This window comes from Ceratotherium simum, chromosome 9, assembly GCF_057802395.1.
Source record: "Ceratotherium simum simum isolate JZ-2026a chromosome 9, ASM5780239v1, whole genome shotgun sequence".
Lineage (NCBI taxonomy): Eukaryota > Metazoa > Chordata > Mammalia > Perissodactyla > Rhinocerotidae > Ceratotherium > Ceratotherium simum.
Window position 1 is genome coordinate 27,069,618 of NC_141908.1, and position 23,468 is coordinate 27,093,085.

At 36.8% G+C, this 23,468-nt stretch overlaps 1 protein-coding gene across 10 annotated transcripts in view; it reads right to left on the bottom strand.

Annotated features, from left to right (window-relative positions):
* The window catches only part of QTMAN (queuosine-tRNA mannosyltransferase), a 410,331-nt gene that overhangs the window by 262,210 nt on the left and 124,653 nt on the right, over positions 1-23,468 (bottom strand). For 8 of the 10 annotated variants that reach the window (XM_087435132.1, XM_087435126.1, XM_087435128.1 and 5 more), the window contains one exon: positions 11,671-11,874. The exons of 1 other annotated variant lie outside the window; for it this stretch is intronic. In XM_087435132.1, coding sequence (XP_087291258.1) covers positions 11,671-11,874 — 204 coding nt within the window. Of the gene's footprint in view, positions 1-11,670; positions 11,875-23,468 lie in introns of those variants that run through there. One more of the 10 variants, XM_087435134.1, reaches the window with a different exon arrangement.

A 23,468-nucleotide genomic window follows, 5' to 3' on the forward strand; every position in this document is an offset into this window, starting at 1 on the left:
CTCACTCTCAGTCTGACTGTAGTACTCATCATGTTTTTTGCCTGCAAAACATTGTCTCGCCTTCTTCAAATAATAGCAACGTAATTTTCCTTTTGCTCTCCCGGACTCAGTTCATATGGTTTGGATGGCATTGACGCCACTTCCTGATTCCAAAGTGGTCCTGTGACCCAGGCCTGGCCAATCATGATATTAGATGACTTCTGCCACAGTAACAAGTTCAAAGATCACATGATAAAAAAAGCCCTTTCAATCAATCTGGGACTTTTGTTACAACTGCCAAGAGAGAGGCACTCTCTTTCAGATAGGTAACTAAGCTGGTGGGATATAAAGTTATCTCTGGGAGAGATCCATATGGAGATAGTGGGCTCTGGATACAGCCAAACCAGAGGAAAGTAGAGTCAAGAAAACAAGAGGCCTAATGCTATCACTGAACCACTGGATCCAGATTTGCCTGGAGTCAGCCACTACGGGACTTTCAGTTATGTGACCCAATACCTTTTCCTTTATGTTTAAGTGATTTTGAATTGATTTCCATCATGTGCAACTAATAGAGTCTTGAGTAATAAAGCCTTCAAAGGATACTCATAACCTAAAGCAAAATTCTTAACCTTGAATTCAAGAATGTATATGAACTAGACAAAATCTGCCTTAGCATCCCAACCTGTCCCATGACTCTGCCTAACTCAGAATATGTTCATGCTAAACTAAGATTTCCCAATTTTTCCTGCATTAATATCTTTGTTCACAACACTTCCTTCTCCTGCAGCACTCTTCCATTTCATCTCTACCTATCAAAATCTCTAACATACTCTCAGGTCTACCTCAAAATTTCCTGAATGAGAATTAACCTCTCTCTTCTGTACTTCTTTAGTGAAGGCTGCCCTCTCTGCAGTACTGACTATTCTGTGTGAGTTCTATAATAACATCTTCAGTATTTGGTGTACATGTCCCATGCCCTGTAGAGACCGATAGCTAACATGAAGGTCAAACACCTTCTCTTTAAAAAGGCAAATAATCATGAAATGGTGAGCCTGGAACAGGAAATCCAAACAGATATTAAGTCACATCAGAGCAACTTAAAAGATAGAAACACTACTGGAAAGAATTATTCCCCTGAAGTCTCTAACCCTAAAAATAAAAGTTAAATATTCAAGGAGATATACAAATAAGATGATGAAATAATTCCTGTGTTCAATGAAGCTGTATTTGATAACAAAGTTGAATGAGAGACAGGACGAATTTGTCTTTTGTGTTAGAATTCCTTAAATCTTGAACTTGATTTTAATTCCTTGTTCATGACATCATAGAACTCAAAAGACAAAACCAAAACCTTCAATTACAGAAAAAATGAGACTCTAAGGTTAAAAGGTGACTTTTCCAAGGCCAAACAACTAATTTATGGCAGAGCTGGGATTAGAATCTAGGACTGCTGATTCCCCGACTACGGTATGCTCTTTCTTTTAGACACAAGTGATTTATATTCTTTAATAACAAGTGATTTTAATTCTCTATTATATATATGTACATTTAAATATATTTTATTAAAGATCATTTGAAGATTCATTCTCAGATAGATTCTAAACCAGAGGCTACAAACACAAAGGTCTAAACAGGCCAGTTAAGTAACATAAATGTGAGAAGCAGACTGGTATAAAACAATGGCACCTAGTTGTGTTTGGGACCAAAACAAAGAATGTCTAGCTGTCTAAAAGCATTAAAAATAAAAAATGCTTAAATCATTGCAGTGGCCAAGCAAAATACCTCTTTGTGCCAAATTCTAATCTCTCAATCATCGTATGGCTTCTGCACCATAAATTAAAAGGCCACTGTTCATGGCCGGCCACTGCCAAAACTAAAAAGCCTCAAAATACAATCATGTGAAATTTTACAAAATATCACAGGTATATTCTAGATTCTATAAAGTTTCCTGAACTAAGAAACATATTTTTTCTAAAAAACACTTTAATACAGGGGAAATTCCAGAAAATTATATTTTCTTTTATCAAAATTTACATAATGGATGATGACTGATTTCATAGTATGATTAATATAACCCATAAAAATAAGTGAGTAAATGTGTATGGAATTCTTTAGTTTAATCCCATAAAACTGAGTAACACAGGCCCTTAAATGTCTCTCAGCAGTTTCTGTGTGGAAGAGATGAGATCCCTAGACACAAGACATTAGTAGTGCCCAGAGCAGAAAATAATAAGCAAATTAGCAAAGCCAATTACAACCATACTTTGTTTGCATTTTCAAACCCACAAATATGAAATCATTCATTCAACCATATTTACTCAACAGCTACTGCTGGGCAGCATACTAGGTACTGGGGATAAAAACGGTAAATAAGACAAGTATAGCCCTTGTCATGACAGAACTTACAGTATACTGAAAAAAGGGGAAAAAATCAAACAAAATAATTACAAATTATATACAATGTTATTATAGAGGGGGAAAAAGGATGATGAAACAGATGGCTTGTTTTAGATAGGGTGGTCAGGGAGGACCTCTCTAAGAAGGTGTAATTTTAGCTGAGACTTGAAGGACGGCAAGGAACAGCAGAATGCAGTTAGGGGGCCTTCCAGCCGAGGGACCAGCAAGTAGCAACGGGCAGGAAAGAGCTTGACATTTCAGAGGTAGTGAAGGAGACCAGTGCTGCTACTACAGCAGACTAATGAGATGACAGGGGTGGGAGATGAGGTTGCAGAGGTAGGCAGGGCTCGGCAAGCCCTGTGTGTCATCTGGATTTTTACATATGCAATGGGAAGTCACTGATGGTTTTCAGTAGGGGATTATCTAATCAAGCTTATGAGTATTAGCAAATGGATGTAGGCACTAAGCTTTCTTTCAATCAACAGAGTTTACTAAATGGTTACTATGTACCAGCACTGTATGTCCCACGTTTGTCAAGTTTGGTTTTATATCAGCAGTGCTAGCATAGGCACTGGGTTTTAATATAAAAGCTCTTAATAAATTCTGATGAAGAAAAAAAAAGAAAGCTTAGAAAAGAGCCAAAAGATAACTAGTCTGGGGGGAGATTTGGGCCAAACAATCCCACTCCCCAGCCCTCTCTCAACTACATATATTCCATCACCAAGAATTTCTCCTAGAAAAGGGGGAGTGTTAAATTTTTATCAGCATGAGATGGTGAACAAAGAGAAATATAGGAGAGACTTTACAGGAAGACATTCACCAAAATACAGGATTATGTTCTTTCAAAAGACAGAAGGATGAAAGGGACATGAATGCTCTGTTGTGAGCACTAGGCCTGATTCAGCTCCTACCTTCTGCCTGCAGTCATCTCTGTGGGCTGGCTGGTCAGGAGACCAGAAGGCCCATCATGTGAATGAACCACAGAGGAGTATAAACCAAGGAAAGATGGAGAAGAATTAGTCATTTAATGGACAGGACAATGTGTCCAAAGGCAGCTAGGAGGCCAAATTTGACCCCAAAAGAATAGGTGAGTATGAGAGCTTCCCTAAGAGCGGAGATGTAAGAGAAGGAAAGAGTAACAGAGTATCCACACCATGGTTTTAGAAGCCCCCAAATACAGTAAAGCAGACACTAATAGCTGTGCACACTCTACACAGCTCCAAAAGCAAACATTTTTTCATTGACTAAGACCTTAAATAAAAGCAGACAAACTTTCTCAAATAAACAAATAAATAAGTGTTGGCAATAGAAGTACAATGAAAATAACTTTCATTTTCTAAAGGTTTTTTCCATGTTATGGAGACAAACCATGATGAAGACACTCAACACCTAAAAACTAGATTAGAAGCACTCTAAGATCAGACTCACAGTTTCAATTATTATGATAAAAATAAGCATGTTAGTTCTAGAAGCAAAATTATGAAGGTCCTTACTCTGCAGTGAGAGCTTTCATGCAATAGTACATTTTCCATCCATTTGGGGGTGTTTGGGGGTTTTTTGCCTTTTCCATTTCATTCACTAAAAATAATGATTTTCTCTCCTCTCTAAAAGTGTAATAAACATCCAGTTTGTCTTTTAAAATATAGCTGTCAAATTTCAAAGATAGGAGAGATTTACCCTAGAGGTCTTTAAGGTGCAGAGTCTGTTAGAATAATGGCTTGTATCCATATGAACCATTACCTGGGGGCTGTACAGAATCTTAAATGTGATATTTATTTTATTTTTTAAATATGCTAGAAAAGATATTAAAAACATACACTTGAAGTCGCACTGCCATGCTTAACTCCTCGGAAGCAGTGAGTTCACAGTGCTACTAACTGTACAAACACTTTTGAATTAGCAGCTTATGGTGAGAATAAACTACAAACTCCACAACAAGAAAACCTTTTTTTTTTCCTGCTACTGGACTATTTTACTTCTTGAGAGCACTGACAAAGAAACACAAAGATAAGTGGAAAAGACGAAGTCTGGAAACCATCCTTTAGGAAGCATGGTGACAGGGTTAATTTCCAGTTTTCCAATGAAGAATTTGTTAGAGTAATTTAAACGTTAGTCATTCATGTATGTGTGCATGTGTGGGGATATGAGAGAGAGAGAGAAGAGAGTGAGAGAAGGAAACAGAGACAGACAGACAGAAACAGAGACTGACCAAATGGTGAGTTATTTGGTTTGCAGTATTATTCTACTTCTGTAGTGTTGTGGTCAGTTATGTGGTTTTCAAAATAAAGTCCAGACGGCTAAGTTGAATGCTACTGTCAATCAGAGAAGTCTTCACTGAGAAGAAATATTGTGGACAAAGCCCTAAGCACTGTACAAATACTGGAAAGCTGCTGTATGTGCTGCCTAGACAGGAGAGCAGATTGGTCGGAAAAAGAACCAAAAGAGAATCCCACAATTGGGCAGTACAGGATAGGGAGGCTGATAGGCTGGGCAATGTGACAAGGAAACTCATCCAATTCTCACAAATGGAGCAGTCAGGTATTGGTGAGATTATAGGATGGTACACTGCACCTAATGACAATATTATTTATACAGTGTCGGAACATCGCCCAAACCCCAAGAAGTACACACAATCGTAATGATATGAAAGAAGTGAGCTGGGCTGTACTGCACTGCTGCCTCTAGACCAAGTTCATAGACCAAGTAGAGAACTTCACAGCACACCAGTTTAAGCAGAATTTGGGAATGGCAGGTATTGAGCATCCTAAACTGAGAATGTTGTTTGTGTATTCATGAATCTACTCTCTGATTTTAAAAAAGCATCATATGTAGTATTTTATTTGGATTTTAAGGAAAAACCTCAAAAGAGGAAAATTCAAATAACTTGTGACTTCTATGGCTGGAAACTAAAGAAAAATGTGCTGAGGAAAAAGGAGAAAAACACAGATTCACAATGTAGAAAGGCTCCTGATTCCCAGGCTCCAGCCTCCAACAAGATTCAAGAACTATAATACTCCTCAAGACCCTGAGAATCACCACATCCACTTCTAATAGTAAAATCTATTAATATATTTTTGATCAAGAGGTACTTAGGTTTAATTTACTTAATTCGTTTACTCTGCTTCAGCAGAGTAGTAAGATAGCATAGTGGTTAAGAGCATGGGCCTAAAAAGAACGAACAAGTACATGGCCATTGCAGGTATCCAGACTTGAACTCGAATCACATATCCACCACTAACTAGCTGTGTAACCCAGTGCAAATAACTTGAATCTCTAAGCCTTGGATTCCTCCTCTGTTAAGCAGGAAAACAATACCCAGTTTCCAGGATTATAGAATGTCTACCACATGGTAAGTGTTCAATATATTAGCTAGTATTACTATTATTTAATCCTATTAAATCTTATTCTGGTTATTATAGAGATGTAAAAAGACCACCGTGCATAGGCCTAACAATACTTCTCTTACCCACAAATTCTTAGTGAGTCATTGTTTACTTTTATACTCCAACTATGATGCACACTAATAAAAAGGTGTTTTCATGATTAAAATAGTATTAAATTATTCAGAAAGGTATATTTTAATTAAAATATATTTTATTATTAAAGTATTATATTATTCAGAAAGTTATATATTTAATAAGAAGTAACAATTCAAAACAAGATATAATTGCCAAGCAAAATAATTAAATTAATAATTTATGAAAGAATTGTTTGAGAAAGCACCACCTTCCTTATTAATTCACCTATACCCGTACTAGTTTAGCTATACCTTTATTCACAAGGGCTAGCTACAAACAACAAACATACATAGGTAATACATATCAGCTAAAAATGTTCATTTTCCCAAAGAAAGTGACATTCAATGTTTTACAGGGAATAGTTCATTTAAGGAAAAAAAAAATCACATGTTTCTTAAAAGAGAATCTGCTTAGTGAAAAGCCACAGTCATGGTACTGCTAAAGAAAATGGCAAATCATAATAGAATTATCAACAATCAAATATCACCTTGAGGTTTAATTTCACTTTATGCATTACTTGACCCAACTGAATTTGCATGCGATTTATTTTCTATCCGACTATTTGCTTTCCTTGCCCCTCCTTGGACATAAACAAAAAGGTCAGGGGTTGGGGTGGAGGGGAAGGTATCATAATGATAATCAACACCTATTAGGACTTGTATGGCTGCAAGAAACAGAAAACCTAAGAAACTAGAGACTCGATCTTGTGTAACACAAGTTTGCAAAGAGGCAAGGCAGCACTGGTGCAGTAAACCAGCCCTGCACAGGGACCCAGCCTCTGTCTTTTAGGGGGGAGATTTTCAGCTAATGTAGCAACATCTTTAATGATTATGGTTCCATTCAGATTTTCTCTTTCATTTTGAGTGAGATTTTGTAAGTTATGTTTTTCTAAGAAATTATCCATTTTATCTGAGTTTTCAAATGTATTAACATAAAACTATTAAGAGCATTTCCTCCTTTTTATTGATCTGTACCATATCTGTAGTTATATTTTTTCACTCTAAAAATTAATTGTTTCTTTGGGAAAAAATCAATCATGCCTATGGTTTATCTATTTTATTATTTTGAAATAACTACCTTGAGTTTGTTCATCTCCATTACATATATGCTTTCAATTTCACTATTTTTCACTCCTCTTACTGTTTCCTTCCCAGTACTACTCCCAGATTCAAGAAAGAGGGGCCCTACCCTGGGCCACAGGCTTCAGAGGGCCCTGCATATCACAGTCAAAAAAATAATAATAAAAATAAATTTATTCAAGATGATGTGGCTGTGACTGTAACTTTAGATGCAACTCACATTGTGATGAACAATACGTTCATTATGATTCATTTCTATTTTTTAGTATCCATTATGATTTCTTCTGTGACCTGTGAGCTATTTAGAATTATGCTTTTACATTTCCTGACTTACAGGGGTTTTTAGGAATTTTTGTTAATGATTTCTCTCCTGCACACACTTCAGAATGATTTCATATGGGGGCAAGGATCATTTATGGAGGGCTACCCATACCCTGCTGCATGCAGTGGCAGAGTGGCTGTTCCCTCTGCAGATCCCGGCAGCAGGAAGCTGGCCAGAGCACACCGAAAGGGAAAAGTTGAGGGATGAGTGGGGCACTGACAGCCTCTGCTACACTGATCCTCAGACAACTATTTCTATTCACTTCCAATGTACTTTTCCATTGTTTTGTTCCTATAACCTCCTTCCTTTATACGAAAGATAGAACCTAATAACACTGTTTGGCACCTTACTTTTTGTCACTTAATACGTCTTAGAGAGGCTCCCCTAAAAGTACACAGGAATCCTCCTAATTCAGGTTAGAGCTGCACAGTATTTCATTTCAAGAATGTAATGTTACTTAGTTAGCCAGTCCCCTTTCTGAAAATTAGGCAACCACAGCTTCAAAGCCAGCTTACCACTCTTAATTTCCAGATCCCTCTTCAGATCCTCTCTGACTGTGCTCAGCTAGGGACTTAAAAAGTAAATTGATTACATTTTACGAAGCTTTTCTAGCTGTTTTAGAGATGGAGGGTTTTCAGGTGACTAGGTAGCTATATTGCTCAAAATGGAAGTCGAATCCAAGACTCTTTCCAGCCTTCCATCAGCCATTTTTGGCAGCCCAGGTGTTTCATCCTCATTTTGTCACCTCATGGTTGCACCATCACAACTATAGGCAAATGCAGGAAGGGGGAGATGGCTTTCTCCTTTTATAAGTAAAAAAACAAAAGAAAACTTTGTTGGAAGAACCCCCAGAAGTCATCCACTTCCATCTAATTTACCAAAACCTAGTGACTGACCAGTGCTAGCTGCAAGGAAAGCTGTGAAAATTTCGCAGAGAATGGGATCATCATGACCGACTTAGGTCAATCATGCTTCACCCCCAAGGGCTGGGTACTTAGCCACCCCAAAGAAAACTGTGTTTCTACAAGGAAGAAGGGCTGTTAAGTGGTCCATGATCAGTATCTGCCACAATACCTCAGATGGAGTGAAAAATATAACTGTAAGCATCTGAGAGTGAAAAAATGATTTTACGTAACAATGATTCTTTCAGTTCAGTAAAGATACTGCAGAAAGGAAAATAAATGAAATATTTTTGATGCCTAGTCTATGTATATTTTAAGAAAGTAGAAATGCTTTATCCTGGGACAAATGACTCATACATTTCAGAACACAAAATTTAAGGCCCATCTTCAGAAACGTTTTTCTACATTTTGCAAAGTTTCCAGAAGGCAAAGCTTTAATAAAACCTAAAAATTACAATAATTACTGACTACTTTTGAGAAAAATAACTGTGGAGCTTTTGTAATCTATAATAAAATTAAACAGCTGTAAATGTCAATCATGATGTATTCTTTTAGCTGTCAAGATAAAGCAGAATCAAACTGATTAGTCTGAAGCATTTATTCTTCTAGTAATAAAATATTTTCCAGATAACACGCTTATAACAATAATGACTACATGTACAGAAGTTGAGAAAAATAACATGTGTACCTACATTAAAGGTCTTTCTTATCAGACACACTCCTAGTTGTTCAGAGTAATTTTGCATAGTAGGCAATATTGGCACTTAATCATTTTACCTTTATGAATTTTGATGATTTCATTTGCCAGATGTACAAAAAGAGTAAGTAACTGGAAAGCAAAAACTTTTCATATCTTTAAAAGTCTCCACAGAGATCAGATTGTTCTTGTGTAACAAAAGGTTCTTCTTACACTTCAATCCAGGATTGAGTGAGCACATTTTTTAACTTAGTACGTATAAGTTTTTAGGCCGCTGTTATTTTTCCAAAAGTATACAAAAAGTTATTTGGCAAAGAGTAGATAAGTTATCATTGGTCAAATATAATTGTAAGTTAAATGGTGAGGGGTACAGTAGTCCCCCCTTATCGGTGGAGGATATGTTCCAAGACCCTCAGTGGATGCCTGAAACTTCGGATAGTACTGAACTCTAGATATACTGTTTTTTCCTGTATATACATACCTATGATAAAGTGTAATTTATAAATTAGGCACAGTAAGAGATTAACAACAATAACTAATAATAAAGTTGGCTTTGGGGCCATTATTAAGTAAAATAAGGGTTACTTGAACACAAGCACTGCGATAACATGACAGTTGATCTCATAATTCAGATGGCTACTAAGTGACTAACGGGCGGGGAGCGTATACAGCGTGGATACGCTGGACAAAGGGATGATTCACGTCCTGGGCTGAATGGAGCAGGATGGCGAGAGATTTCATCACGCTACTGAACTGTGAGCAATTTAAAACTTATGAATTGTTTATTTCTGGAATTTTCCATTTAACATTTTCAGACTACGGTTGACCACGGAAAGCGAAACCCCAGATAAGGGAGGAATACTGTATATCTTTTAGTGAAGTATGATTAGATTAATACAGCTAACTGCACAGCTTAAATGGCTGACCTTGAAAGATCACAGACCTGGAGATTACGGCTATCAGAGAGTAAAACTTCATATCATGATCTTTCAGAAATCTACCTCCAAATAAAATTGTTTCAAAGAGCAACGTGATGTTTAGCTTCAAATGCTTCAGGCCTCAAAGGGAGTAGGGAAGCCATGGGCACAGAAGTGTTTATTTGCATGCTATCCACATACACATATTTGTAATACAATAATTTCATTCTGAAAAACTGCATAATCAAAATGAAATCTAACAGTAGATATAGAAATGTTTCATTTCAGTGTTCAAATCACTGTAAATTTATTATATCAAACAGTAATGTTAAATGAAAATGTGCCATTAAAGTCAACTGGATTACTTGACGTTACGTAATATAATGCAATTGGTGCTGTGAAATCACAATTAAATGAGATGTGAAAGCAACTATAAACAGTCAGAGTTTAACACAGCAATAGTCTTATCATTGCCTTTAAAACTTTTATATTGATACATTTACTGAAATTTCTCATACTACTAGTGAATCAACAATATTCACTTAGTGATATTAGAATATAAAACATTAAATTATATAAGGAAAAATACACCTTAGATTTGAAAAAATACAAAGTTCTCAATATGCTCCCAAACAGCATTTTACTTTTATAATCCCAAGCAATGTGACAAGCGCTCACAGCTATTCTATCTGACAATCTGAATTCTCAGAGAAGAGCATGGTTCTCATACATCAATAGGGCTATTGTCTGAATCCCCCATATTACTACTAAAAGCAGCAACCTACATTGAAATTTCAAGCTGCTGTCTCCCTTGTGACTGCTCCACCTTACAAGCAGCAGATAGGTATGGCTGCTGAAGCCAAGGTGGGCACTGCAGCTTGCAATGTGCCCTTTCTGTAACAATCTGTCTGCTCTAACTCTATTAATTATCAGCCTGGCACTCCCCACTCCTGCCTAAACCAATGCAGTCCTACACAGAGGGGCCCAGAATAGCAAGAACATCAGATATGTAAACCACAGTAGGATATCTTCCACTATTTAACCATCAGGAGACACAAGGCAGTACATACAAATAGAGAATAAAGAGGTAAAAATGTTCAAGGGGCTTCCATTCTACTTGTTCCCCCTAAAAACGTAATCAGTATTTCTCATCCATCTTTTCAGTGTGTCCCGTAAGACTTTCTAATAGGTGCCCCTATTTCCCACTTCATAACAAATCAGAATTCAGAATTGAGGTCTGTGTCCCCAAAATCTACTCATGCTTCAAGATTAAGCAAACGTTGCCAACTCTATAAAGCCACCTCCAGTTTGTCACAGTCAAAATGAACTTCTCCATGTTTCATTTCCCCATTGCACTTGCATGTCTATCTCTGCCTCAACAGTCTTTAAAGCCTGTAAGAGCACAGACCTTGGTCATATTCATTTTTTCAACTTTACCTCCTAGTACAGACCAGACAAAATATACTAAAGTAAAACAGCATACTCACTACAAGAGGCACTCGAAGTTATGGAACAAAAAAATTAGAAGAAAAAAAAGAGAAAGAAACAAATGTGCCCTAGATCAACTCTCATCTGAGACCAAAAAAATGTCATCCACACCCACATACATGCATGTGATAAAATCACAAGACAAATGATAAAAGTCATGTAGGTTCTAAATGAGGCCGCTTTCCTACCAACCGGGTGTCCTCAGAGTGAAAATGTACTCTGCGGCTCTGCTGTCTCTAAAGGAATATCTACTGGAGTCATACTGACCAATTCCACAGTTGGAGAAAATTTCACAGACATCAACAGAGAAGCAACATCCTTATAACAGGTACATTAAAAACAGGCTGAAATGCAGCCAGAGCTCTAATTACCTGTACTGCTCACTGATGGGAATATTCTGAGAGAAGTATAAGGCCGATGTCCGTGCTCTCCAATGCCATTTCTTTGCAGGAAGGGTATAAAGGACACAGTCTTCTAACTCTTCTTGGAGCAGATCCACCAGCTGTTTATGAGACCCTCCATAGAATGCCTCGATGATGAGAATACTCATTGGCTCTTTCAAACCTTCACAGATACTAGACAATAAGCAAAAAATATTTTTTTTGTTTTTTTCAAACATGTCTATGTGTATGTATAAAGATTTCTTTTAATAAAAATAAAATATTACACTCAGCAAATATAAATAATTTATAGACACATTATTATTTTTTTTTTTTTTTAAAGATTTTATTTATTTTATTTTTTCCCCCCAAAGCCCCAGCAGATAGTTGCATGTCATAGCTGCACATCCTTCTAGTTGCTGCATGTGGGACTCGGCCTCAGGATGGACGGAGAAGTGGTGCCTTGATGCGCACCCGGGATCCGAACCCGGGCCGCCAGCATTGCAGCGCGTGCACTTAACCACCAAGCCACGGGGCCGGCCCTAGACACATTATTTTTTAAAACAGGCTTGTCCCACTTTTTAAAAAAGTATATAACACTTAAGGTTTATATTTTTATAACCAATATTTTTACATCATTCATGTTAATAAGAGGAAATAAAGGATGCTTTATTTTTCTGATTTCTGTTTTCTACGTGCCCTAAGATTACTTCCACAATGGCTCAGTTTCTTCTCCTACCCCCGGAAGTTTAAAGCCCTCTCCTGCTGTGGTCCCTCACTTCCTGGTTGGAATGGCTGTGACCCTGACTCAGTAACCTCAGAACTGGCTTGGCCTAGAGCTCCACCTGGTCTTGGACAGCCACTGAACTCATCTCCTAAGACTTCCACTCCAAAAGCCCATCATTTGTAAGGCCCTTTCCAGTTCATAAATTCTCTGATTCTGTAACTCTTATTATTAATCTGTCTTTAAATTCACCAGCTATCAACGCCCCCAATCAATCTATATTCAGAAAACGCACATTCATATTCAAATCTCAATTCTCTACAGTTATAAATCTTAGGATACAATTTCTTGAGACATTTCACATACCTTGACCACTTCCTCACTGTTGTCAATATCCCACCCCCAAAGGAAGACCAAAAAAGTGGGGTAAAGCTATATGCTTGTGAACCAGCAAGGTTTCTACCACCTTTCTTGAAACAACAAACCCATTAAGAGGATAAAGTAATGTTTTATTAGAGACATGGTAAAATTTTCATCACAGAGCACTGGCTATCAAGCAATTTTTTATTTTAACAATATGACTTTCGTTAATGTGCTCAGTGAAATAAAAATATATGTATGAATGTAAAACCTTTTATATACATTTCAAATTATATGCTATTTCCTGTAAGATGTAAGGAAGAAACATCAGTCTGTACATAAACACTACATTGTTTAAAAAATATTCCAGATGTTTGAATTTTCCTTTATGACTTAAGTAAACACCACTCATCAAATAGTATATTGCTTTTCTTAATAATGTTGTTCCACAAAATTATCAGTCTCAACAACTCGATGTTCTTCACTAACTAAGCTGTACTTCAACTTGCTCAGTCAAAGCAATGCCTACTTCAATTGCATTCTAAAGCAAAAAGTCTCGAATGATTCTCAAAGAAATGACTGAGTAAGAAAAACCTATTTCTTGATGTCTGAATCTTCCAATGAGCATTTTTGCAGAAAGATATGCAAACACATATTTCACTTATCTGCAAAAAAAAAGCAGTGTTCTTCAGGTAGGAAAGGCATGAACCCTGGGGACAGGGAGATACAATTTTAAAGTTCAGCCCTGTCACTTCATAGCTGTATGTCCTTGCACAAGTCACCTAACTTTGTAGGACTCAGTCTCACCTTCTCTAAAATGGAGATAACAGTACTAACCTCAGAGGTGTGTTGTGAAGATAAAAGTGAAGCATAGTAGCTTACCAACAGTAATAAGCTATTCCCCCCCCCCATTATTAATATAAATCACCTTTCTTAAGGAGAAAGGGTATCTTCAAATCCTATGGCATTTTAAAATCAGTAACTTTCAGTCATGGCCCCCTATCCACCAAGGACAGGTGGAAAAGGTAAATACACACATGCATTTGAAATGCAGTGGGTGTTACCCATTCCTCATCAGCAGCTTGCATTTCAGATATGAATTTGACAGTCCCACAGGTTTTGTGGGTAAGAAGTAAGCCCAGAGGCTGAGCTATGCAGAGGCTCGATTTTCTCAGGCCAGCTGGAGACTTCAACTCGACTAATGCAGTGTTGAATAAGTTAACAAATGCCCTCCAAGTTTAACAAAAGAGTAGCCATTAATCCTTGAAATGATGAAAATTTCTAGAAAGTAACTGAGAGATCAATAAAGGGCAATTTTGAAAATTATATCAAAGGTTTCAAAAAGGCAGAATAAATGCTGTTTAACAATAATTTGCTTATTAGAACACACCACATATCTGCTATTTGCTTTATTTCCTCTGACCAAATCATGCTAAGATGTATACGCCCTGTATATGTTTAAAAGGTCTCTAAAAACCTCTTGTAAAAATGACCTGAGATATTTCCCCACGTGATAGAATATAATACAAACCACTTTAAAGAATATTTTAGGGCCGGCCCCGTGGCTTGGTGGTTAAGTGAGCGCGCTCCACTGCTGGCGACCCGGGGTTCGGATCCCAGGCTCATACCGACGCGCTGCTTCTCTGGCCATGCTGAGGCCGCGTCCCACATACAGCAACTAGAAGGATGTGCAGCTATCACACACAACTATCTACTGGGGCTTTGGGGGGAAAAAATAAATAAATAAAATCTAAAAAAAAAAAATAATAAAGAATATTTTATTCGCATAACATCAAAGAAAGCAACATCGACATTAGAAGAAAAAAAGCTTTCTGATTCTTCATTATTTTGCCCTTTACCATGATTAATCTAGAGCACATATCATGCCATTTATTTACAGATGTTTCTTATGGGTCTGAATCATGAGTTATCTGCAGACCATCAGCCACTGTGGAGGCAGTACGTGTAGGTGCTGCTGTAGACTCAAGACACTAAGTAAGCAGAACTGAACACCAAGCATGTGGGAGGTCGAAAAATAGAAAAGGGGAAAAAAAGATTATAGTTATAGTAGATTTCCACCCCTTTAATAGCTTGGTAAGAAGAGTGAAATGTACAGGTTTGAACTAGCGTTTACTTGAGCATTTTTCTAGTGGCCAGTGGGCGTGCCTGCATTTGGGGTATTTTTCTAGGGAGAGTAACTATGTCCTACCATCTCTGAAAACTATACTTAGTGGCTTTGATTCATGGAAATTTGTTCTGCTTGTTTTGTGGAGACAGACATATCCTGGCAGTTCTCCACTTAATTTCTACTGCAACTTTTGTGGCAGGAAGAAAATGTGTTCTTCTCTATAGTCTTAAAGCACAACCTGGAAGAAAGATGATGCCCATTAGGTGCAAGCAAAAGAGGAGAAGCTGATTTTTAAATATAAGATTCAAACCAAATGTCATTACAGCACATTAAAGAACAGATCAAATACTTTCGCTGTGCCTGAGTTTTGTTTTAGAAAACACTGGTTGAAGCAAATAAACATGAGGTTGGAAAAAAATCACTTTGTTAAAAAGGATTTTTGCTGTTATGGTGGAATTTGCTAAAAGATAAAGGGAGTACACTATTTGCCCATTTTAGCAATAATCCTAGAAAACTGCAGGTGGTCACCCTGACACCACAGATGCTCACAAGCACATTGGGTGAATACAGACATTTTGCACCACTAGCGATGGCTACTAGGGAGTGACTGCTTAGGGGCAGCAGTAACAGGGTCTCAACACTGAAAGTGTTTATTCCATAGCAAGGAGAGAGTCTCCTTTATGGCAGAAGGCTGCAGCCAGGTGTTTGCCAAAAGATGGTGGGTGAGCCTACACACTGCCAAATGTCTTACATAGGTGCCTGGGCTTATGAATGTGTTAAAGCATTAGCACATGTACCACCACAGACCTTATATCCTGAAACATTTAAACTGAGCAAATATTAGAATTAGGGGTGTGGCATTTCAAAAGGAAGAAACAACAAAAAAACTTCTTATCTTGGAATATAAATACCAATCAGAAAGCTCATGTCCTTTCTGCATGACACTAGAATGATGGTATTTTATGATATTAAGAAAAGAGTAAATGGCCAATCCATTCTTTTTGTGTGTGTGTGTGTGAGGAAGATCGGCCCTGAGCTAACATCTGCCAATCCTCTTTTTGCTGAGGAAGACTGGCCCTGGGCTAACATCCATGCCCATCTTCCTCTACTTTATATGGGACGCCGCCACAGCATGGCCTGACAAGCGGTGCGTCGGTGCACGCCCAGGATCTGAACCGGCGAACCCCGGGCCACCTCAGTGGAGCCTGCGCACTTAACTGCTTGTGCCACCATGGCCAATCCATTCTTGCTCCCTAAAAGAGCATGTAAAATGTTTCAGATAAAGTTTTATCAACTTTTAAGTTCTTCTGCTTAAATAAGTGAGCTTCAGTTTAAAAAAACTCATTTCTTCAGCATATTTTATTCCCCAGTGACACCAGATAAATGAAAATCCACCATACTACTAAAGCTTTATGAAAGTTTAATTCATTATCAATACTATGATTTAATGATACATGGTTAAATGCTAAACATTAAATTGGCAATATAAAATGAGTCAAAGTGATAGCTATGATATAGGAATTTTCAATCACTTCAAATTCTATTTCAGATCACTAGAGGTCAAAATGATCTATCTGAGAATTATCTGCCTTTTCAAAAATTTCTATTTACAATGAAAAGGGGATACAAAGTGAAAAACCACAATAGTATTTCACATAAACATTTTGACCAAAACAAAAAAGTGCCATTAGACTCATCTCAATTAAAAACTAATAATGCTTTGATAATATCACTGAGAACAAAAGTAGCCTGAAACCAATGCTGTGAATATTTTTAAATTTTTAATAAAACTTTTTGTCATTGTACCTGCATTTATTTTAAGCTTGACCCAATTTCTTTATTCCCTGAGCCATGATCATTTTCAAGGTGAACTACATTTTTGTCTACCTCCTCTAGCAGTTAGGACTACTGTAGTTGTCGAGGTTTTTGTTAACAGTATAGATAAAGGAAATTGTAATATGCCATTAATGTATTGAAAAAGATGTGCTAAGTATAAATACATCATGTGGATTTTTTAAAACTAAACCTAAGTCACATTAGAAACCCATAATTAGCCCTCATATATGATGTCAATTCAGTTACCTATAATATTCAAATAACTTTCCAACCAAATACCAAGTAGTAATTTTAAATCAGAGGAATTGTTGTATTAATATATTCCACAGACACCTTACTGCTATTAGCTGTAGGAAGGTATGGTTTCAGTGAAGATGGTTTTAACGGTTTTAATCCCACACACATGAGAAATTGATTCCACAGGCTAATCCATACATGGCTTGATACCTTAAACATCAATCAATTGCTGAAAATATATTTTCTATTTGTCTGTACACAAGATTTGGAAAGTTAAGCTTGGCAGAGCAAAAGATAGTGAGCTTAAATACTTAACGCTTTAACTTGGGGAAAGTAAAATTTGAGTAGGATTTCCCAATAGGTCATCAGAGGTTTACCTGGTATTTTCTTACTGACCCCTTCCCCCCTTTCCCTTCTGCACCTCCACCCACCAACTCCAACACACCCAGGTTCTACTTAAAAAGCAACCAACAACCCAGCAGAGTAAAACAGGGCAGTACTGAGAAAAGTTAGTATTACCTTCCAGCCCACTCACTTATTTTAATGATTCATCAGGGAAACCCCAGTTGTTAAAATATACCTGAAATCTCATTAAATAGTGAAAAAATAAGCATGAAAAGATTTCTGCTTTGAAACACATCACCATTGATTCCCCAACAGAACCAATTAAGGGTGAATATGTAGTAAAAATACATTTTGCTAAAAAAAGTTTCCTCAAAGCATTATACTACATTCAATTATCATATGGGGGAAAAAAAGAGCCAAAGATAAACAGATCCTATGAAAAAGTTGTTTTTAAAAAACTTTTCTAAAAATTAGGCACAGCAAATTCATCCTAACCCCTAAAGCCTCAATGTAATCTCTGAAGACTGAAATATAACTTGGCATCAGATGCAGAGTAATAACCTTGCAACCGTTATGGCGCTTACAACCTAACATTTACCATAGCTTGTATACTACTGTGTGTATATGGAAACATTTTTTTAAAAATATTGGATTCATACTGAAAAAGATGTAGCACTCTAATATTTTATTCCCCTACAAGGCTATAGATGTTCTAATTTCTTCAACTTTGACTTTTGATTCCTGTTTTGGTAACTAAGAACTGAGGATTTATGCACCAAAACCAAGATTTGGTACGAAGGCTTATAAGCCATACTGTCTGTCAGATAATTTGAAGCTATTTTCAAATGCACTTTTCCAATTATATGATTTGCAATAATCTTTAATACATGCTCTTTTCAAAATTACAATCTTACATGCATATATGGCTATTTAATTTTCCCTAACAAATATTTTCATTCTTTCTCTATTTGGGATTAAACTTTCTGCCTCAAAATATCAGTCACTTATTCCATGACCTGAATTAACACAAAGTCTTAGTTATAACCTTCAGTATCAAATGCAAATACAACAAACACCTAACATATACCAGCACTATGACATCATTCACTTGTTTTCAAATATGCATAATTTCCACAAATAACTAGATGTATATATGTTACAAATTCATTACCTCACATTTTTGTAAAGTTATATTCCACGTTACACAGCAAAATTATAACTATGAAATTTTTTTGTATGAGAAGTTTACTGGTTTAATTTCGCTGACAAAATACTACCCCTTTCAATTTTTCATTGCTATCAATTTCATGAATAATTTCAAACTATAAAAGTAGCAATGAATTAGTTCTACTGAATACTAAAAATATTTTCAATTTGCTGACATTTTAAAATGTGCAGTATATTTATGAATCGATAGAAAATGTTACAGCAGAAAATCATCTCATCACTCATTTGAACTATTGCATTACCCTTTAACTAGATCTCCATGCTACCATGCAATCTGGTTCCCATCACACAATCTCCATAAGCCAGCCACAAATCATCTTCCAAAATGCAAATCTGATCATGAAGTGGCATGCTCAAAAACCTTCCATGTCTTCATCATCTTAGGACAAAACCCAAAGCCCTACACATGGCATTCTCTGGCCTCTTCCTCTCTCTTCACTACAGCCTCACTTTCCCTTCTCTCACTTCAATCCCTCTTCCCCTACCTCCCCAGACTGCACTGTAGTGATACCAAGCACTCACGCTCACACAGCTATCTTACACTTCTATGACTTTACACTTTTATCTCTTTTTCATCAGCTTTCTTTTCGTGTTCACTTGATGAACTTTTCTTAAAATTTCTGCTCATGAATCACCAATTCTATGAAACCCTTCCCTGAACTTCTCTTAAACATGACTTCCTTTCTACTCTATACATTATCATTATACTTGTTTCACTCTGTTTCCAGGTCTTGCTTCCCCATGGGGCTGTGAAAATCTGGAGGATGGGGACCATGCCATTATTTTCCTGAGGGCTATTCCAGGATCTGGCACACAGTGAATGTCACTAAGTTTTTGTAGAGCTGAATCGAAAATCAGGAGGAAATGGGGAGTTGATCCTGCCTTTAAAGTAACAATGCTTTCACTTAACACAGGTCCTGAGCAAACAAGTGTCAGGCAGTACTATACTTGTTACTAATGATTTCCCATTATCCCTGAAGTCTAAACTAAATCCAGCATCTCGTATATCTGAACACATTTTACTACATTCTCTTTTAAATACTGATTTTTTTCTTATTATTTACAGAAATCAGAATTTATTGGTAATAATAAATTTTTTCATGTATGGCTTGTCTTAACCTACTAATACAATAGAAGTAACAATGATTAAAGAAATGGGAGAAACATCATAAGGAATTGAATTCTAGGCCAAAGCAAGTTTCATGGCCTAAGAGAATATCTGTGAGATCCATGAATTTTGAAAATCACCTGCAGTTTTTTATTTTGTTTGATCTATCGTCATCCTAGTTTAATACTACAAGGGGAAGTAGGATGAGAAGCCAATTCCCTCACCATCAATCTGTAGATCCCATTCCACATTTAGTAATTAGGCTTTTATTTAACGGGTAAGAAAAAAGGCATTTTTAAATACTTTCTGCCAACAATTATTCATTTTATAAAAGTTTGACAAGATGAATAATGTATTTGCTTTCTCAAGATGGCATTTCTCCAAGCCTTCCACCCTCTTGAAATGGGCTGCAAATCAGCTCAGCAGGAGAAAATTGGGCTATGTGACCCATTTGGATATGGATACCTAAACAGAGAAGCCAGGGTGAAATCATAGGTGAAAGGAATCACAGGTGAAAAGAATGCTGGTGCCATTGAACAATCACTTTTCTTTTATGGAGGAAGAAATGGAAAATATTGGCATCACAGAGTAAGTGACAGAGCAAGGGGTTAACCCCAGGTCTTCTGACCCCATATTCACATATCTTCCCATTAGACTTCACTGCAGGCACGTGATATAACATAAGTAAAAGGTGCTTCCATTTTCTAGTCTTTGGAGTTTTTGGATTAAATATCAATGTTTAATAATTGTTAATATGTAAATGATTTATATATTACAGTATATATTTATATGCATGTGGAATATAAATGTCAGTATAAAATGATAAATATATTTATTGCATATTATATTTAATAGTAACTCCCAATAGTTTGTAAATCTAGGACATCAGTGGTATAAGTTACACAAAACTGAATACCGTATACTTAGGGTGGTAAAACACAAATTCTTGTTCTAATCTCTTGTGATTCCTTCCAGAGTCCTGCATAATCATCCATCCCTGACCTCACAACTCTTATCCTTCACCCCCCAGCATTAGACTGTCACCTTTTTGATAGGATAATAGGTCTTAAGGACTAGGATGGAAGAAAGACAATATCCAAGACTCATATGACAAGAAAGATTTGGAGTAGGAGGCTAGGGGTACAGCCATATAGCTATGTTCAGTCTATCTTATAGTTTACTACAGTCACCACCAAAGTCCAAGTCCCCTTGTATAACAATCTGTAGTACTTCTTTGTACTTATTGCTTGTAGGCTATCTTTATATGAGTAATTATATAAGATCCGTGTCCTCCACTGGATATTAAGTTCCATGAGGACAGTGACCAGGTATGCTTGCTTACTACAATATCCCCAGCACTTAGCAAACAGAAAGTGTTCAACAAACGTGAGTTGAGTCAATAAACCATAAAATCCTTTAGCAATGACCTTGACAATTTCTTCCTAATTCATCCAAGACCTTTATTATTATCAACCACAAATAATCACCCCTTACTACCACTGATTACTATTTACTCTCACAGACAGAACTTAATGCACATATTCTATCACCATCTAAATATACCAGGTGATATCTTATTGTATTTGAAATGTCACCCCTCATTCTAAGGAAAACAGTTCTGCCAACAGTCCTGCTGAGGAGTTCAGAAGCCATGTTCCATGTCATGGGCAACTGTCTTCTCTGACCTGACTAGACTCTACAAGAATTTAACACAAGGACAGTTAAGTCAATGACCTGGAAGGATTCAACTGGTTTAATCATTAGACTGGCATTTTTTATTGGACAGAAGCATTATCTTGCTACCCTACATTGGCTTCTACGCCCAATTTTAACTCAGACCTGGTTTGTGCAAGGTAAGTATAAATACACACACCAAACAAGTTTAAAATAAAATGACTAACAGATTCTTAACTATGCTAGCACTAGCGAGTCTCAGTCTAACATCTTTTAAGAACTTAATTCATATTAACTAAATAAAAAATTGTTGAGATGTTTCCCTCTCCAAGTGGGAGGCACATATCACATTTTCAGTTAATTCTGGAACAGAAATAGCAGGGTTACTCTAACACACAAACATTCTCAACGTCCTATTTGAAGTGCAGCAACCCAAGCAAACATGGGTGGCATTCCCTTGATGAGTTGAAATAAATGTCACCAAGGATAAAGTTCTGGATTTACTCAGTTCCAGTGAAAAGTGAAAAGGACATAATCTCACAACTCAATCTATTTATCAGTGAGAGAAATCAACTTAAAAGAAATGTAAAATCCTAGCAGCTAAGGAGGCAAAAGAATATCAGGTAAACACTTGGGAGAAGAAAGAGAAATTTCCATAGAGGACTAAAGGGCTAGAAATAGATATCCTTAGTACTGATGTTAGACACCTTTAATTTTTTTTTAATATTCACTTTATATCAGTGAAAATCACCCTGCAGTAACAGATTTTTTAAATTGTGTTAGGAAGTGTGATGTGAATCCAGTATTAGAATCTGTCCTTTAAGTTCCAAATAAATAAAACCATGTTTTAAAGATGTATCAATTAAAATATTTAGTGACACTTCTCTCATCTCCAAAGTTCCACATGAATACAGAAATCTTTTAGAAGTAGGATTAGTTAAAACTATATTTTCTTCTGTTTATTTATTGCAGCAGGTCTTTTACTAATTGTCATATATTTTTTGAGAATGTTCTGATTTGCCAACAGTCTAAGACATTTGCTAATGGCTTAAGAAGCCAACACTAGAAAAATTGGATAGAGTCTAGAAACTGTAAATGATAAATTTTAAAAAGCCCAGAAACTCAGTTCAGACCAAGGCTGAGTAAATCTGAGGCTAATACATGTGGTAATGAGAGCCGTATCACTATTTTTAAATATCACAAGGGGCATATTATTAGCTACCCACTATTATAAGAAAAAGAGTCAGTCTGATAATAATAGACTGGGATTTTAAAACCCTGAAGATATTTAGGATTGAGACTGTTGAGTAAAGAAAAGGCATACAGACAACAGTGTATAATTTCTAGAAGGTCTACTATTCTCCATAGTTTCTGCAGAAGCATAGGCTTGCCCATATCATCTGATACACAAGTTTCCACTGAATAAAAAATAAGTAGCAATAGCTCAAAGTTTCCTGATTGGAGCAAGCAATATGACTTTTATCTATTTAGTGGCCTTGTCTGTCACTATTATCTCTTTTTTATTTATTTATTTATTTTTTAGTCTGAGGAAGATCAGCCCTGAGCTAACATCCATGCCAATCCTCCTCTTTTTGGTGAGGAAGACCAGCTCTGAGCTAATGTCTATTGCCAATCCTCCTCCTTTTTTTCCCTTTTTCTCCCCAAGGCCCCAGTAGATAGTTGTAGGTCATAGCTGCACATCCTTCTAGTTGCTGCTGTATGGGACGCTGCCTCAGCATGGCCGGACAAGCGGTGCATCGGTGCGCACCTGGGATCCGAACCCTGGCCGCCAGTAGCGGAGCACGCGCACTTAACCACTAAGCCATGGTGCCGGCCCCACTATTATCTCATTATCAACTGGTTTTGCAAGGGGACATTCCAGTGATATAAATATTTTGTCTAATGAAGCAGAGACCCCCTGTACAGAGTATTCTTTGCAAACTACCCAAAGCCGCACTCTGCATCCTCATCATCTCTTAAGGAAGTAATTTCACACTTTGCAAACAGTGTGCTCAAACAGAGAAAGGAGTTGCTTACTCTGTTGCTTAGGAGTTAATTAATTCCCCCTTGCATCTCTATCCAGCATATATGTGCACCATATCTGGGACCATAAGTCTCTCTCCTGGATTAATTAACATTCACAGTGAACA